At 45.8% G+C, this 16,627-nt stretch overlaps 1 protein-coding gene across 1 annotated transcript; it reads right to left on the reverse strand.

Moving 5' to 3' along the window:
- Nucleotides 1-9,924: 9,924 nt before the first annotated feature.
- LOC118573478 (serine/arginine-rich splicing factor 3-like) lies at nucleotides 9,925-10,590 on the reverse strand. The gene has a single exon (XM_036173811.1). The coding sequence runs from the start codon at nucleotides 10,588-10,590 to the stop codon at nucleotides 10,075-10,077; it is 516 nt and encodes a 171-aa protein (XP_036029704.1). The 3' UTR covers nucleotides 9,925-10,074.
- Nucleotides 10,591-16,627: the final 6,037 nt, after the last annotated feature.

The following is a 16,627-nucleotide window of genomic DNA, read 5'->3' on the forward strand; positions in this document are numbered from 1 at the left end:
TGCTTGAGTTACATACTGGGAGCACAGGTTCAGAGGGGGTTGGAAGTTTAAGTCTATATACTCAGAATGTGCAAAGCAGAGCCCAAATCAAAGAACTGATGGCTGGCATGTTACTGGGGCTTCCCAGATTTTATAAGGGAACAGAGAAATTTCAGAAGTCAGTGGGTGAAACATTTGTATTTGACTGTGATTCTTTGTATCTATCAGACAGATTATTTTATGGTAATGCTGCTTAACAAACAAGGGTTGTTGATTGTTTGTTTGTGACATGGCCTCAAGTCAGGCAGTTGTTGAACTCTCCGTGTAGCTTAGGATGACCTTGAACTTTTGATTCCACCCCCCCCCCCATTTCCAGTCTCACACCCTAAGACTACAGGCACGCACCATCACACCCAGTTTATGCAGTGCTGTGGATGGAACCCAGAACTTCATGCATGCCAGGTAAGTTCTCAACCACTGAACTACATCCTCAGCCCCAGAACTTGGTTTTCGTTCTTGTTCATAGGTTCATGAGGAGCTCGTGGCTGTGCTAGGTTCATTGGGTGGGCCAGGCTTGGCTCTGGACTCCAGATACAGCTCTGTCTATTGAAACTCTTGTTCTCCTTAGGACAGTGACAAGGAAGATGTGAGCCCTTTTATGGCTGCAGCTGTGAGTCCTCTGCTAGTACCTGGTTGACTAGCGAAGTCATGTGACCTCACTCAAAATCAACTCCAGATTGATTTACCCTCCTAAAAGTCCACCAGGAGGCACTGAGGAGTCACACGGAAGAAAGCCCGGGAATGTTGTCTGCTGCAGAGGGGTGGAGACTGGGACCATAGTTCACTTTGCCCTTTGCCTTGTAGGAGAGCTTTTTGTTTCGTTTCTCAATGAATTCAGGGCGGGGCTCTGGTTCTGGACACCTGGCCCCAACTGTCAGCAACAGTAAAACCAGGAAGGACTCCCTTCAGATCCTATCTGCCCTGCTGCCTTTCCGGGATACACAAGTCTCCGCTGTGACCTTTGGAGGTGTGACTGGCGTTGCCTTCTAGGAGTGCCTTGACTCAGCCCTGGCACAGACTTCTTAACGCATGGCAGGGCCTGCCTGGTTGGCCATAATGTAGAACAGCTTCCACGACAAAGTGTATTTTTGGCCTGGGGCACAGTTTGTTATAGGACAAATGTGGTTACTTAGTTGCTCTGCACTATTTCAAAGGCTTCATGGGGAAGAGGCTTGATGGCCTACTACTGGTCTCCAGAGCAATGCAAAGGAGCCATGGTTGACGGCAGAGCACCCCCAAGAAGTCAGTCAGCACTAATGGGTGTTCTTTCCTGAAGGGGCCAGGCACACAGCTTCAGGAGGTCACGGACCTCACAACAAGCTAGTTATTCTTCACTTCTCCCACTTTCAGAGGGAAGCCTAGTGGTCAGTGTAGGCTGGGCTATGCCACAGGGACAGGCACAAAGTCTCGAGGGCTTCTTGGCCAGTGTTTGTGTCTTGCTTTTCCCATGTGCCCATCACAAGTTGGGATCTACTCCATTCCCACTCACTCAGGGTCCAGGATAGAGGGGACTCCATTGTTGAGATGTCCCCAGTCACATGGCCATTCACACTCACTCATGAAGCCCAGAATTCACACATAAACCTTTCACATCTCTTAGTTCCAAGCCTGGCCACACCAACCTCGAATATGGTGAAGTCTAGCCCTACCCTGTGCCCCTGTGTCAGAAATATATCACCCAACACCAGGAAGAAATTTACAGTTTTCTTCTCAAGGAGAGGACCACCACTGAGACCCTTCGTGATCACTCAAATCCTCAAGGACTTCTCTGCTGGTAAGATTGGAGAGAGGCTGGCCGGGTGCTTGAACTTGGCTCTCCTCCGCAGCAGTGAGTATGCTGGGATCAGGTGCAGGGTGATGTCCATCTCTCTGTGTCTCCAGGACAGAGGACACACAGATGATGCAGATGGGTGTCTGCCAATGGGAAGCAGATCGGCAAGAAGCCCAGGAGGAGCTCTAAATCCAACTGGATATTCTAATATAAGTTTACCTCCCACACAATGAACAGATAAAGGAAATCCCCTTTCCTGGGGCTTATGAGTAATTAACATAGTAAATCCAACAAGCCTCTCATCATTCTTTCATTTTTAATAAAATTCTCATTAAAGCTTCTTTACACTCTAACCTACATTCAGGAAGATGTGCTCGTATGAACACTCAGAAGAATAAGCATCTATAAGCGTGCACACACACACACACACACACACACACACACACACACACACACACAGAGCAGACCTGCAACTTAAGTCAGCATGGGGACACCACCCCATGTAGAATCTTTTGTAGTGACCCAGGAGGCAGACCATCTCCTCATGCACATCTTGGCCATTTGGACAATTTCCTTAATGGATATTTGGTCACTTTTTTTCCTACTTTCTACTGAGTTTTCTCATTGAAGAGCAGTCTTTTGTGTTTTCTACATACATCCCGTCCCATGCCACAGAGAAGTTCCTACTCCCTTGGGGGCTGGGGAGATAGCTCAGTTGATAAAGTGCTCTCTGCACAAGCATGGGGACTTGAGTTTAGTCCCCAAGAACCCATGTATAAGAACTTGCATAATAGCATGAACTTGTAATCCCAGTAAGGGGGAGGGAGAGACAGGCATATCGCTGGGGCTCACTGGCCAGCCATCTAGAGACTCGGCAAGTTTCAAGCCAATAAGAGATCCTGTCCCAAGAAACAAGATGGACAGTGACAGAGGAACTACATCTGAGGTTAATTAGGACGTTTACCTGCATGCACATAGGCACCTGCATACACACATGTATGTACACACGCGCGCACACACACACACACACACACACACACACAGGTTCTGTTTCCCTATCTGTGTGTGTCTTTCATATTTCTCTAATCATATATAGCCAGAACTATCCCCTCCCTCACCGAGGATGCACATCACATGTCTCTATGCATTGGCTAGAGTCTGATATTCTGGACATAGTTTTTCACAGATGGAGTAAGTTTTTGTTTGTTTTTGACCTAGAGTCTATAGCTCTAGACTAGAATGCTATTGACTGGTCTACAGGTGGTTCAACCCAGACCAGTTTCTCCTCACATATTCATGCCCGCAGTCCCCTAAAAAGTGAGATTCCTTCCACAGGACTCAAATACACATTGGCTCTGAGATATCATTCACCATTTTTATCCACCTGCCAGAATCCAGGTGTCTTCGGAGACACTCAAAGTTTATCTATGTCCATCACCAGAGCTTCTCAGATGTCTAGTTCAGGTCAAGTAAAAAATAAAATCTCTGTTTTCTCAGGTTGGAATCTTTGTAGAGTCCTGCTCACATACTGAACAGCCCCAGTTGACATGGGACCCATGTTGGTTCTATTAGAAAGAAATGAAAGAAAATAAGATGTCCCTCTATCAAACAACTTAAGTAGAGTCACCAGTTTTGAGCACACAGGGTGGACATTTCAATGTGGGACATTTTCATACCAATGAGGGGACATCAATCATCTCTGGCCTGAGGTACTGGTGCCTCTACAGTGTGGGTCACTCTAGGGGGACATCAAGGAAAGGTGAAAACAGATCCACCTCTCACACATCTGATGGATCTGCAAGGCGAAGCAGATGGACAAGCTGCCCCTTGGCAGGCATAGCTGGATGGAGAGAATCCAGGGATGAGAAGATCCAGTAAAACACACCCTGGAGCCTCCAACACAGCACAGTTTCCACCACCCAGTGTCTCTTCCCAGAGTCCACAGCTTTTCACTCCACTCTTCCAACAAAGCCCATGGCCGTCCTGGGAATGCCAAAAGAAAAGTATGTCCACCAGATGGGACACCTTGATCGTGGGAACTTTCCAAGCCCCTGTTCCTTTCCCAGGAAAGCCTCTGGTTCTCTGGCAGGATCCTGAGTGTACAGCATCCTTTTCAAAAGGATGTGCCACCCTGCAGATCCAGAACCAGCTGGATGCTGGCAGATGAGGCTGCTGCCACCAGCTCTCATTCTGCCCAGCACTCCCTGCTGGGTAAAAACAACAAGCCGCCTGGCATCTCTAACATGACAATGCTGAGCCCACATGTGGTTTTGAGGAAAGACATTTCCACCTCCCATACAGACCCAGAGTAAACAAATAACCTCATTAAGTTGCCAAGTGTGAGAACATCTCTTCTGAAGAATTCTCAAAGCAAGATGATGATCCGTGGTTAGACAATGGTGTCATTGGCTCCATAAATCAGGTGACATCTCCCAGCCCTGGCACATGTCCTATAGGGTAGCTGGAAGCTTACACTGGGGTGAAGGCAAGAATTGTGTGAACTAGTCAGGGGTCCTGGTTGAGGCACCTAAGTGACTCTCACGAAGTGGAAACTAAAACTGGTCACTCTGGGCTCCTCGATCTGGGACTTCAAGAGAAGAGTGAGTCCCAGGGTACTTGACCAAGGCTGCTTCTATCACCTTTGCAGACCATGTGACCCAGGGACATTGCTGGCATTCTGCCCATTGACTTCTGACTAGCTCCCCTGAGACCCAGCTGGTGCTCTGCCCTCTAGTCCCACTGCAGTCCCCATGCTGGTCACCTTTGGAGGGCAGGGGACACCTCTACAGCCAGAAGCCTTTATGTTCCCACCTGCCAAAGATGGTGACAGACTGTCTTACCCAAAGCCCTTGCAGAATGATTTGTTTTTAAATCTCGAAGCAACCATAAATGGTAAGTGGATATAAATTGGTTTTTATATAAGAATTTTCAGGTCTCCAATTAAGATTCTTTCAAATGGTTGTAAGTTGACATTTGCTGGAGTAAGAAGGCATGGAAACTAGATTGCTTCCTTTGGAGATACTGTGCTTGGTGAGAGCTGAGCAACGGAGGAAAAAGACTGCATTCTGATCCAATCTAATTCATGCCTCCAGCCAATAATCTAGACGGTCTGTTGGGGTAGCTCTGTCTCTTTCATATTCTCTCACTGTTCAGACTGCCTCTCTTTTGCCTCCCTCCAAGGGCGTTTCTGAGTCTTAGAGGTTGTAGGTAATAGTGAGGGGTGTAGGCAGTCCAGGGTTTGCATTAGATGGTACTCCCTGTAATGTAGGTCACAGATGGCTGGGTCTGACTTGGTCTTTACCGTGGCTCACATCCCTGGCTTGGTCTTCACCGTGGCTCACGGTGGCTGGCACAACCATGGTCTGTTTTCAGTTGAGAGTTGGTCCAAGGGCTCTTCTGTCTCCCCAGGACTCCTCGTCCTCTCGGTGTGCAGCCTCTGAGTCTGATTCACTTTGTACCTTGGTTGTCAAGCCTGTCCCTCCCAACCCTGTCCCTGCACTCTACCCTGGCCACTGCTTTGGGAAACTTCCCACCCAAACTCCAGAGAGCTTTGTGGGTCCTCCCCATGTGTGACCAAGAACCTCTAACTGCCTTCCCTGCCCGGTGGGAGCCGGGACCTTGTGGGAGCAGTGTGTTTTGGTTGGTGGTCATTCTCCTCTCCAAGTCCTCAACGGGAAGCGACACAGACACAAACCATCTTGCTCTTTGCTTAGTCTCCTTACTAACCAGCATCCCTGCATCTGTCTGACTTAGTCTCAGTCAGGGCACATCAGTGATGGTCTTCCCTTCCTCTCCTTTTGTCGTTCTATAGAACTGTCGCAGAAAATGAAGAGGTTGGTTTACATTGCCTTGAAAGAGTCAATTGTCAGATTTGGGGGGAATTTTAAGCTGGTTGTTTAACATTGCTGTTATCTATAAAAGTAAATTATATGAATTTACAATTAGTTAAATTGATTAAAAGCAAATGCAATAAACACTCAAAACTCATACTTCCTTAATTATTTTATCTTTCCCACCATTGGAACTCTGAAATGTTGTTATTTCTGTTGAGTCTCAGGGGTGGAGAGACCATATGAGGGTGACCACTGAGACTCATGCCTTGCCTTCCACGATGCCTGCAGAGTACCTCTCTGTTCTTTATTTACACCATGGACACGGGCAGATGCCCCAGATCAGGGCTTGGTTCATGACACAAGGGTTTGGAGATTATGCTGGACCAACAGGTTGCTCTTCATGGACAGGATCCAAAGGAAAATGAACCAAAGGAAAAGATAATAAAGAAGACAGAAGTTAGGAGTCTGGAGGTCTTACATTAGCTGTGTCTTATGCCAAGCAAGTTTATTAACAAGTATAGCATCTTATATCCTGTTTGCAGCAGGGAGTGGGCTAAAGTCAGCAGAGAGCTCAAGAGAACACAGAATATCTCAGACACAGCTGCCTTTGGACTGACAGCCACAGGCCTTCAGAAGGGGAAAGCCAGCTTCTCAGGAATGGAAACCTTTGAGGCCCCAGACTGTACCTTGTCAAGTCTGCCCCTGGACAAGGACACAGAACTAGCTTCCCCTTTATCAGCAGGGCCTCTGAGAAAGCACTGGATCAGTCTGGTTCCCAACAAAGCTGCCATAGCAAAACTCGTTATTTTGTATGACTAATGCACACTAATAAAATACTTTCTAGAGAACAGGTTTTCTTTTACATCTGAAAATTCAAACACAGAATGTCTGGAAAATAATTGGTTTTGCATTTGACTTATTAGTAGTATTATTGCATATGTGTACATGTGGGTGTGGGCATGTGTGTGCCATGGTGTGTATGTAGAATCAGAGGAAAACCCTCAGGAATTTATTTGTTCTCTCCTCCCATAAGAGGTTCTAGGATTGAACTCAGGACTTTGGGCTTGGGCATCAAGTACCTTTACCGGCTAAGCCATCTCACATGCCCTAATGGGGTGAGCACTCAGCTTTTCTGGTTTTCAGTTTTCATCCCATTGCACAAGATTGTGTTTCTGGCATCAGTGAACATGGCTGAGCAGATACCTTTGTAATTACATTGAATCCTTTGGGCAGATGCCAAGGAATGGCATATAGCTGGGTCATATGGTAATTTTCTCTTGTCTCATTGCTAAGGATATTGAACATTTTTAAAAATACTTTATCTGTTTTATCACTTTTGTGTGTCTGGTGTCTACTTTGTATCTGACCTCGGTAAAGACATTAACAATATCTGTTGACTTAATAAAACCATGGCAAATCTCAGCGGAAAGTTAAGAAAAAAAGATTGTGTTTCCAGACTCTAGTTTCCATACATCCATTTCCTTTACGCTTTTGTAGCATTTATAACAACAACAATAATAATGTTGTTATAACAATAATAATAACTAATTATTATTACAGTAACTAATGCCTTTTGTAAAAATTCAAACAAGGGCTGGCAGGATGGCTCATTGGGTAGAGGTGACTAGGCGTGGCCTTGATAACTTAAATCACCTATCATCCTCTGATGGGGGTTCCTGCAAGCATCACGGAAGTCAGGGAAACAAACTTTGAAGAATTGAAAATGAAAACTCCATTTACCCGACTTAGACTGGATCAAATTTCTCGAGAGTCCGATGTCAGGCGGTTTATTGCCAGCATTTTTAAACACAGAAGCTTCAAGAGAAGCTTCTCCTTCTTGGAGATCTTTGCCGAGGTGGAGGATTCCTCCTATGGTAATTATCACAGTGCAGTTTGGGGAAAAGTTGCCTGGTGCAATATAATCCCCTGTGCACAGGAGGCATAGTTACATCCCAACTCAACTCAAAGTACACATCGTTTCCTCCAAGAAGATCTCCAAGAGTTCTAAAGACAGGGCACCTGTATTAGCTTAAGGGCCTAAGGAAGGTTCTAGTATAGTCTCAGACAAACAGGATAGTATGGAGGTCATTTGGGCTATAAGCCAACTCTGGTCCTGGTTGTGGGAGCTTTCGGGGGAGCCTCTGGCTATAAGATAACGTAAGGGTCATTTAGATTATTAGCCATGTCCAGACCTGGTTGTGGGAGCTTGATACGTCCTGGCCCAACGAATAACACAGATCACTGGGCTGTTAACCACCTCCAGTTCCCAGCCTTCTGGTTGGAAAAACAGGTTATACTTCCTTTCCTTTAAGAGGACAATGCTGTGTGCTTAACATTCCTAGTTTCCATGGTGATCTGTGGGCTCAAGGGCATTCATGCTCTCAACAGTACTCTGGCCTCCACAGGTGTGCCACAGCATGCATGCATGCACACACATACACACACCTGCCACTCACAGGCATGCACAAAATAAACAAACAAGTATATAATAAATTCAAAAGGGATCGAGAGAGATGGCTCAGCAAGTAAGACACTTGTCACATAAGCATGAGGACAGGAGTTTGGGTCCCCAGCACCCGTGTAAATGCTGATGGGCATGGCAGCCAGCTTAAAAACCTGGAACTCCGGAGGAAGAGACGGGGCCTCTGCAGAGCGAGTTGGCTAGCTAGACTAGCTGAATCAAAGAGAGCTGGGTGCAGGGAGAGATCCTGCCTTCACGCACAGAGTGGAGAACAATCCAGGAAGACACCTGAAATCAACTATTAGCCTCCACACATGTGCAAACATGCACACACACACACACACACACACACACACACACACACACACACACGGTATGGGTGTGTGTGTGTATGTGTGTGTGTGTGTGTGTGTGTGTGTGTGTGTGTGTGTGTGTGTACTAATGACGTACTTCCTTCTGGCTTCCCAGTGTGTTTATGACCATCTTTTCCATGACCCTAGTAGTTGCCAAATGGCAAACATTTCTTCCAACTTGTCGCAAAGGATGGCTGTTTCCATGAACACTAGTTTATGAACACTAGTTTTCACACTGACAGTGCATATTCATTTCTGTGCATATATTCATGACATTCACGAGAGCATTTCACAGGAAATATCCCAGGAAGTAAAACTTCCAGGTCAGAGGGCATTTAGACTATGCTAAATGGCTCTTCAAAGACACTATGGGAATTATGAGCTTCAGTGAGAACACTTGTTTTTTATCCTCTGATGACCAACATTGGACAGGACCAAACCTGACAACTAACAAAAAAAAAAAAAAAAAAAAAAGGAAGAAGAAGAAAAAAAGGAAGAAAGAAAGAGAAAATAAAAGAAAATTTTTATACTCACACTGAATTTTTTTCCTTTCAAGTTTACTTGAATTTTTCTCTATTTAATCCTCTCCATTGCTAGCCTGACTTAAACTGCAATTTTCTAACAATGATGGCATTTAGTTTTTTAAATGCTTTGTTCTCTCTGTCACTGTCTTATTTTTTGTTTGGAAAAAAAATGAAATAAAAAAAACAAAAACAAAAACAGTTTCCTTGAATAGAAGACTATCCTTAGAAGATGTGTATTTCTTCCATGAAATCGATTTATTCAGAGACAAAGACCTCCCTCACGGCTGTCCTGTCCTGAAGATCGCCCTTCTCTGTATCAGTAGCTCAGCTGGGCCTTGCACTCGGGCCTGGCCCTCTGGTCTCTGCTTATCTGCTTGCTTGCTTTCTTTCTTTCTTTCTTTCTTTCTTTCTTTCTTTCTTTCTTTCTTTCTTAACAATTTGTAACCGAAACCAAGGATTCTCACAAACATATTACAAATGACAACATGAAAAAGATATCTTGCACAGTAACTCAAAGGTTCAGCTCTACAATGTACCCTTAAACTGATGGACACTGCTTACTTAAAGCCTTCCATTTCCAACAAATTGTTACAAACAGCTTTTTGTCCATCTATAGCAATTGGTGAGGAACCTCTTTGCCAGCCTTTGGAGTGCGGTTCCCACCCTTTACCTGTTGGTTTGTATTCACAGCAGCTTTTAAAGACTGCTTATATTCCCCACAGCTCCACACGTATCCCAGCTACTAGAGAAACTACAGCTTTTTCCATTTCTGCCAGCTCTGTCTATATCATTAGCACATCACACTTTGACTGGGCAGGATCTAGGTTTATTTCAGTCTATGAAAAACTAATGTTCAAAGCAAATTCAATCTTGCTTAAAGGAACATTGTAAAGTAACAATTCTTGATATTACATGCCTCCTAGGATCCATTTGGAACCACAGAGGATTACATCGTTATGTGTGTCACTGTTCCAAGAGACAAAACAAATTTGAACAGCTAAAACATCTTAAAAATGCACCAAGCTTATGAAGTCTCAAACCAAACTTGAATTTCCTGTACATACTCCTGTCAAATGAAGTTCTTTCCTGTACATCACTTCTTTTGCAAACTGGTCTTCTGCTTCCTTTCATTTGACCTAGATCGGCTACAAGACCCAGAGAAGGATCGAGAAGGCTTGTGATTTCCCTCGAGAGACAGAGACCTTTCTCTTCTATGTCTAGAAAGTGACCTGCTCTGGCTTCGAGAGAAGCTTCTCCTTCTTGGAGATCTTCGCCGAGGTGGAGGACTCTTCCTATGGTAATCATCATGAGGGCGACGACCCCAAGAGGGAGGTGGGCCACGATTCTGACTTCTTTTTTCACCATTCAAAAGTTCCACTCTTACACGGCAGCCGCGTGGTGTTCTTCCATCTAGCTCTCGGACAGCATCAGCGGCATCTCGGGGATCCTCAAATTCAACGAACGCAAAGCCAGGAGGGTTTCGAGCAACCCACACTCTTCGGAGTGGTCCATAATAGCCAAAAGCCTGTTCTAATTCAGTCTTGTTTCCATTGTTTCCAAGATTACCTACATACACCTTACAATCCATTGGACAGGAATCATGGTGCATTTTGAGATCCTGGGTTCAAAAAGCCAAAGCTCAAATCCCAACACTCTGACAGGCCCACCCGCCCCCTTCAGGATCTGCTTCCGCAGATGCTCCCCGTTCCTGGCGTCTACGAAATGGCGGCCTTACCTGCTTTCTAAACGTAGATATTTTCTTTTCTTGTTGTGCTAAGAAGTTGAAGTCTTGCATGTTCTTATTACAGAAATGATCAGCCCTGCAAAAGCACCTGCATGTTGACCCCAAATACCTACCGTCCAGATTCAGATACTAAGAAAAGAAACTTCTGAAATGTATTTGTCTGTTTTCCTTTCTGTCTCTCTTTCTGCCATCCTTCACGCCTTCCTTTTGTCCTGGTGCATCTTAACACTAATTCTAGGTATGAAATGATTCCACTCCTGCTCGTTTCTGTTTGCATATCTCTTTAAAATATGGGCATTTTCTTACCTGCCCATGGTGCTGTACTAATGATTCTTTTATTTTGTTATAGCATTTATTGCATAGTGAAATGTCCTGTTATTATATATAAAATATTATATATATGTATTTACTTTTATACAGTTGGTTTGGAAGGATTTGCTTTCAAAATCTACTCTGAGTTGCTGGTTTGGGCATCCTGGGCTCTGTGCTGTGCTATCTAGGATTAAATATGAAATCTCGTGGAGGGATTGTTCCTGCTCCATTTCCAGCTAACTCAGTGTCCCATCTTTTTTCAAGCTAAGTAAATTCAGACAGTGAAATCCTTAGAGGCAGCTCTTAGGAAGGCTATCTGATTAGCCAGACCACGTGTAAGGTAGCCCGGGTAACCTTGGTTACATCAGACCCAGCCCCCTGGGAAGCCCAGACACTTAGGTTGGCCTTGAGAAAGGAATTCTTTTAAAGTTTATATCACATTAAGATATTTCTGAAGCCAGGAAAACACTTTCACTGTGTGAAAGGTTAACCATAAAGAACTTAGCACTCAGGCAAGGCAGCTTTTTTTCTCTAAGAAGATAATTTGGCAGATCAAAGGGCAGATTATGCAAATGTTTGTAATGGATTCGCTATTTTCTCCAGCAGTTACAGGAGCCTTCATGCAGAGGAAGGTGGCTGGGTCTGAAAATATCCTGGTTGGGAACTGCTAATGTCCACTGGAGAGGAAGGACTCATTTCAGGTACCAACAGAAGTCACTCACAGCTATCACCACATTCCTACTGGGAGAGCAGCACTGAGCCCAGAACTGTATGAGACACAGAACTTCCAGAAACATTGGTCTTGTCCTTGACCTGGGCCGAAACCCAACAACAATCAAGTTACCTGTGGAGATAAAGATACCAGTTGAATGAAAAAAAGAAATAAATGGAGGACATGACTGCTCCTAAGGAGTTGGGGTTTTATTATAGCTAGAAGGGAGAACACAGGCTGAGGCAGAGACATCTGGGAGAGTCCAGAGTGAACATAGGGGGCCACGTGAGGAGAGGGGAGGGGAGAGGGAGAGGGGAACCAGGGGCCAACCAAGAGACCCGTGTAGCCAAAATGGCTAGGTTATGTATGGAAGAGAATCTGGGAAGGGGCCCAGCCCAGTCCCTGGGCTGGAGAGTTTAGAGTAAGGGCAAGGGTCTGCCAGCCAGGATGTCTCCTAACATGTACTGGGAGAGGTTGAAGACAGTGTCTGCTTCGATATGTTAATGGGCACCTCAGTTAGCCCTTTGTTCCAGGTCTGAGACGTAACATCAGTGAAGACCAAATTGCAAGCTGTGAGTGAGAACTCCAGGGACTTTCTAGGCTTGCCTCTGTCCCCACGCTGATCCCAGACATGTCACTCTGGACTCTTCCAATGCGTCTTTATTCTTTGTGACCTGCTTTCTTCCCCGTGTCTCTGCGTGTCATCAAGCAGGTATAATACCACCCTGTCTGCGGAAATGAGGGAACGTTTGAGCTCAGCAATTCTCTTCCTACAGGGAAACACCACTGAGCCTTGTCAAGCTGTCCGATCAAAACACCTCCTGTCGAGTCCTCCATCTTGGACTATTTGGGACAGACCTAAAGAGAGAAAGTCTTTCTCCACTCCCCCTCACCTGTCTGACCCCCGGAGATGAGAGCAGCTGCCCCGTGGATTGCCCAGCAGTTTCCACAGACGGATTCCGTAAGAATCCCTGGCCGCTGCCTTCACAGCCCACACTAACTACTCTTCCAAGCGCCTCACAGACCACGAGACTCCATTGCGTGCTGGAGCTGCGCAGCTCATCTCTGCAAGGCAGAGGCGGCTGCAAAAGTGAAGCGAGGTGAATTAAAAAGGAGTCTGCTCCTGGAATGTCAGCACTGTAAGCTGTGACAACAGTATGGTACGAGGGAGAGGCCCCCTTAGTTCAGGCTCCACGAGAGGCATGTGCCGGAGGGGCTGGGTCTTAGTGCCAAGGCAGCCAGCAGGTTGCTAACTTCCATGAAGCTTGGCTCTTTGAATCCCAAGCAAGGAGGGCCCAGCAGCCTGCCCTGCGAAGGTATCCTGAAGACGGTTTAGCGGAGCCCGGGTCCAGCCTGGGCAGAGCAGGGCTCCATTTGACACGGATCGCTTCTTCCTTATTTTCTGTGGATGAAGAAAAAGCTAGGGAGAAAAGGGGTGGGCAGTATGAACCCCCCCCCCTTTCTCCTTCCCTCTCCCTCGGTCTCCCCCCACCTCAGGGGTCTGTGCATGCCAGACAAGGTCTTGTGCTTGTATAGCTTTAGGAAAACATGCCCTAGAATTTCCCAAGGCATGCATAAAATGGAATTTAAAACATACATGTTCTAAATTTGTCTGTTTATTAACAGAACAATTATGATCTAAGTTTAAAGGGATAAGAAGGGCAGTCTCCGAGTCCAAGTTGTGGTTAACATTTTCCAGAATCTAAGGAACCGCCCTCTGATGTTTGCCTTTCAAGGGGTAACACTGAGTTTTCACATTTTCCACACAATTGTTTTTGTTCTGCTGAAAAAAGCCCATGAGACTTTGTAAATAGGGAAGCCATTCCCACATGGCTCTTTGTTGTTCTGAACATTTTCCCTATGAAATTAAAGATTATCTATGGGCTTGTCCTCCCCTGAAATCATAAACCATAAACCCACATCTCAGGGAGTTTCCAGTTGTCTGGGGGAGACTCCATCACACACAGACACACAGAGACAGACACACTGACACACATACACATGCACACATAGATACACACACGCAATCTGATACAGAGACATGAATACAGAGAGAGGAAAAAATAAGCAATTCCATGTTTTGAGGTTCTTTGTCGTGTAACTTGTTTAATTCAGGGGTAACTATTGCTATGAGCTATAAATCAGAAGCCAGTGAGCTGTGACCCCATCACCTTTGGCCATTATGATCAGAGCATTAATATTAGGAAGAAAATAAAAAATAAGTCAGATATGTGTAAGAGGGAGGGGGTTGTGAGTTGGTAAAACGTGTGTCTTCATTTCCCCCAGGAACACAAAGTGAGAAAAACTATTCATAGAAAAGAGAAGTTCATTTGATTAAGACAGTTAATAACACTCATTTCATAATGTGTCGTTTAAAGATGCAGAACAACCATTCTTGTCTATTTTGGGAGATCCAAGGTATGATACACATCCTGTTTGGAGAATAAAGTGAACCCCTCCAGTGCTGCTCAGGACCGGATGACGGCTCTGGAGGAGGTCTGCTGGGGTCCTTCTGGATGCCCTCACTGGGACCCTGCCGTACAGCAGCCAGTCTCAGGCAGGCTTCCCAGACCTCAGAGCCTGGGTCTCCTCATCTGTGAGGCCAGTAACAGCACTGGCTCCACAGGACAATCGGGGAAGCAAGGAAGACAGTGAGTGGAAGGGTCACTGTCAGCTGGGGACCGTGGATGAAGTGCTTGCTGGGGAGGGTGAGGACCAGAGCTCAGCTCCCCAGAACCCACAGAAAAGCCAGGCAAGTACGGTAGCTACCTGCAATCCTGTCACTAGGGTAGCAGAGATAGGCGATCCCTGAGGCAAGAGGATCAGCAAGAAGACCCTGCCTCGGTAAATAAAGTCGAGAGTAGTCAAGGAAAACTCAAGGAAGATGCTCGATGTCAACTTGGGGCCTTCACACGCACACATATACACAGGTAGCAGGTGCACACCTACACATGAGCACTCACACATATGCAAACAGGAATACACACGCACATGCACACTGAACAAACACTACCCCTACAAAGTACTCTATACCGGTGAGGCCCATCTGTGTTTCCTGTTAATATTATCACCAACAGAGTGATGATGGAAGATCATGTTGGAAGCTTGGAGACTTGGTCCTAAAATATTTCCAGAAAGAGGGAGGAAACTGTCCTCTCCAGGCGGTCTAGTTCCAGCTCCTGCAACCTTGGACCATCTCACATGGTATGGATTAACCTTTAGCCATTTCCCAAACCCTGTGCATCTAGGGCTTTTCCTATGCCACTGTCTCCTTACTTTTGGTGATACAAGGATGAACAAAGGGATTGGTCTAGACAAGAGCTTGGAACTCTGAGAGTCTTGAGGAGGCAGGGCCAGAGTGCAATGAACCATGTTGACCCCAATGTGCCTCCTCTCTATCTGATTCTTCCTTGAGTTTGGCCTGTGTGTGGAGAGGTTGACCTAAGTATCCATTGTCCGCTATTCAACTGAGTCCACATTGATCGTGTGCCCTCTGTTGATCTGGTTCCCCAGGACTTTCCTCACCCTCCTCTGCCCTGTCAGCCACACACTAGTAAGCCATGTGCCCTGTTAATGCTCAGCTGTGTTAATCAGCCTGCCGATGACAGATGCGGCGTTGACTGCCATGGTTTGTGTGTGAAATAGCTTCCCCAAAAGGTCTGTGTTTTGAAGGTGTGGTCCCTGCTGGTGATGCTTGCTGTTGGAGGAGGCTGGAAACTTTGACAAGCGGGGATTGACTGGAGGAAGTGGTCACTGAATTGTTACTTTGCTCATTGCTGTGAGAAGATAGCCAATAAGAAGGAAGCTAAGGGAGGAAGGGATTATTGATGTCATGGCTCAGGGGGTATGGTCCATATCGCCTGAGAAGTCATGGCAGACAGGGCAAGAGGGAGCTGGCTGCAGTCACAATCAGGAAACAGAGAGAGATGAATGTTGGTGTGCAGGGGGCGTTCTCCTACTTATATGGTTCAAGACTCCAGTCCACATTAAGGGCAGGCCTTCCCACCTCAGGCAACCCAAGCTAGATCACCTTTCAGAGAAACACCCAGATACTTGTCTTCCAAGTGACTCTAAAGCCCATCAAGCTGGCAGTCAGTATAAACAGGGCCTGTGTCCTTGGACACTGTGTTGTGTCTCCAGTCTCTCCCTGTCTGCTCCCTGTCCTCTGGAATGTAAAGAGCACCAGCAACAAGCTCCTACCATCACAGCATTCTGCCTCACCACAGGATCAATAGAGCTAACAGTCACAGGCTTAAACTTGTAAAAAACAAATAACAGACAAATAAACAAAAATAACACTCCCCACTTGAGTTGGCTCTGCCAGGGATGCTACAGAAATGGAAAATCTGGTTAGCACACTGATGTCAGGTTATCTTCCAGAGCATCCCTAGAGCTGGAGATGATGTCTCATGAAGACAGTCATGGAGATTCATTCAAAGGGATTTCGATTTTTTTAAATTTATTTTTATTTTATTATTTATTTATTTATTTATTTGATCCATTTTGCTCAAAATGTGGAAGAAGAAACATTCACAAGTTTCTAAGAGGAAAGCATATAAGATTGTGGACAATGAACACCCCTCCTCTTCATCCGACTAGGGGTACCATGCTGTGTATCTAAGCACATACCTGTGTTGTTAGTTTCTGGTTGTTGGGTCTCTCTGAACACCGACCTGTTTATTCAGCTAGTGTAGCCAGTCAGCTTGCCCCAGGTATCCCCTTCTCTGTCCCCCAAGCATTGGCATTCCACAGAAGCCACTAGCTCCATCCAGCTTTTCTGTGAGTGTTGAGGATGTGAGCTCCCAGCCCTTTGTCGAAGCAACATACTGTAGCAGGAGCAGATACAATTGATCTTGTTGATGAATACTTACTTATTTT

This window comes from Onychomys torridus, chromosome 23 (genome assembly GCF_903995425.1).
Source record: "Onychomys torridus chromosome 23, mOncTor1.1, whole genome shotgun sequence".
In the NCBI taxonomy this organism is placed as follows: domain Eukaryota; kingdom Metazoa; phylum Chordata; class Mammalia; order Rodentia; family Cricetidae; genus Onychomys; species Onychomys torridus.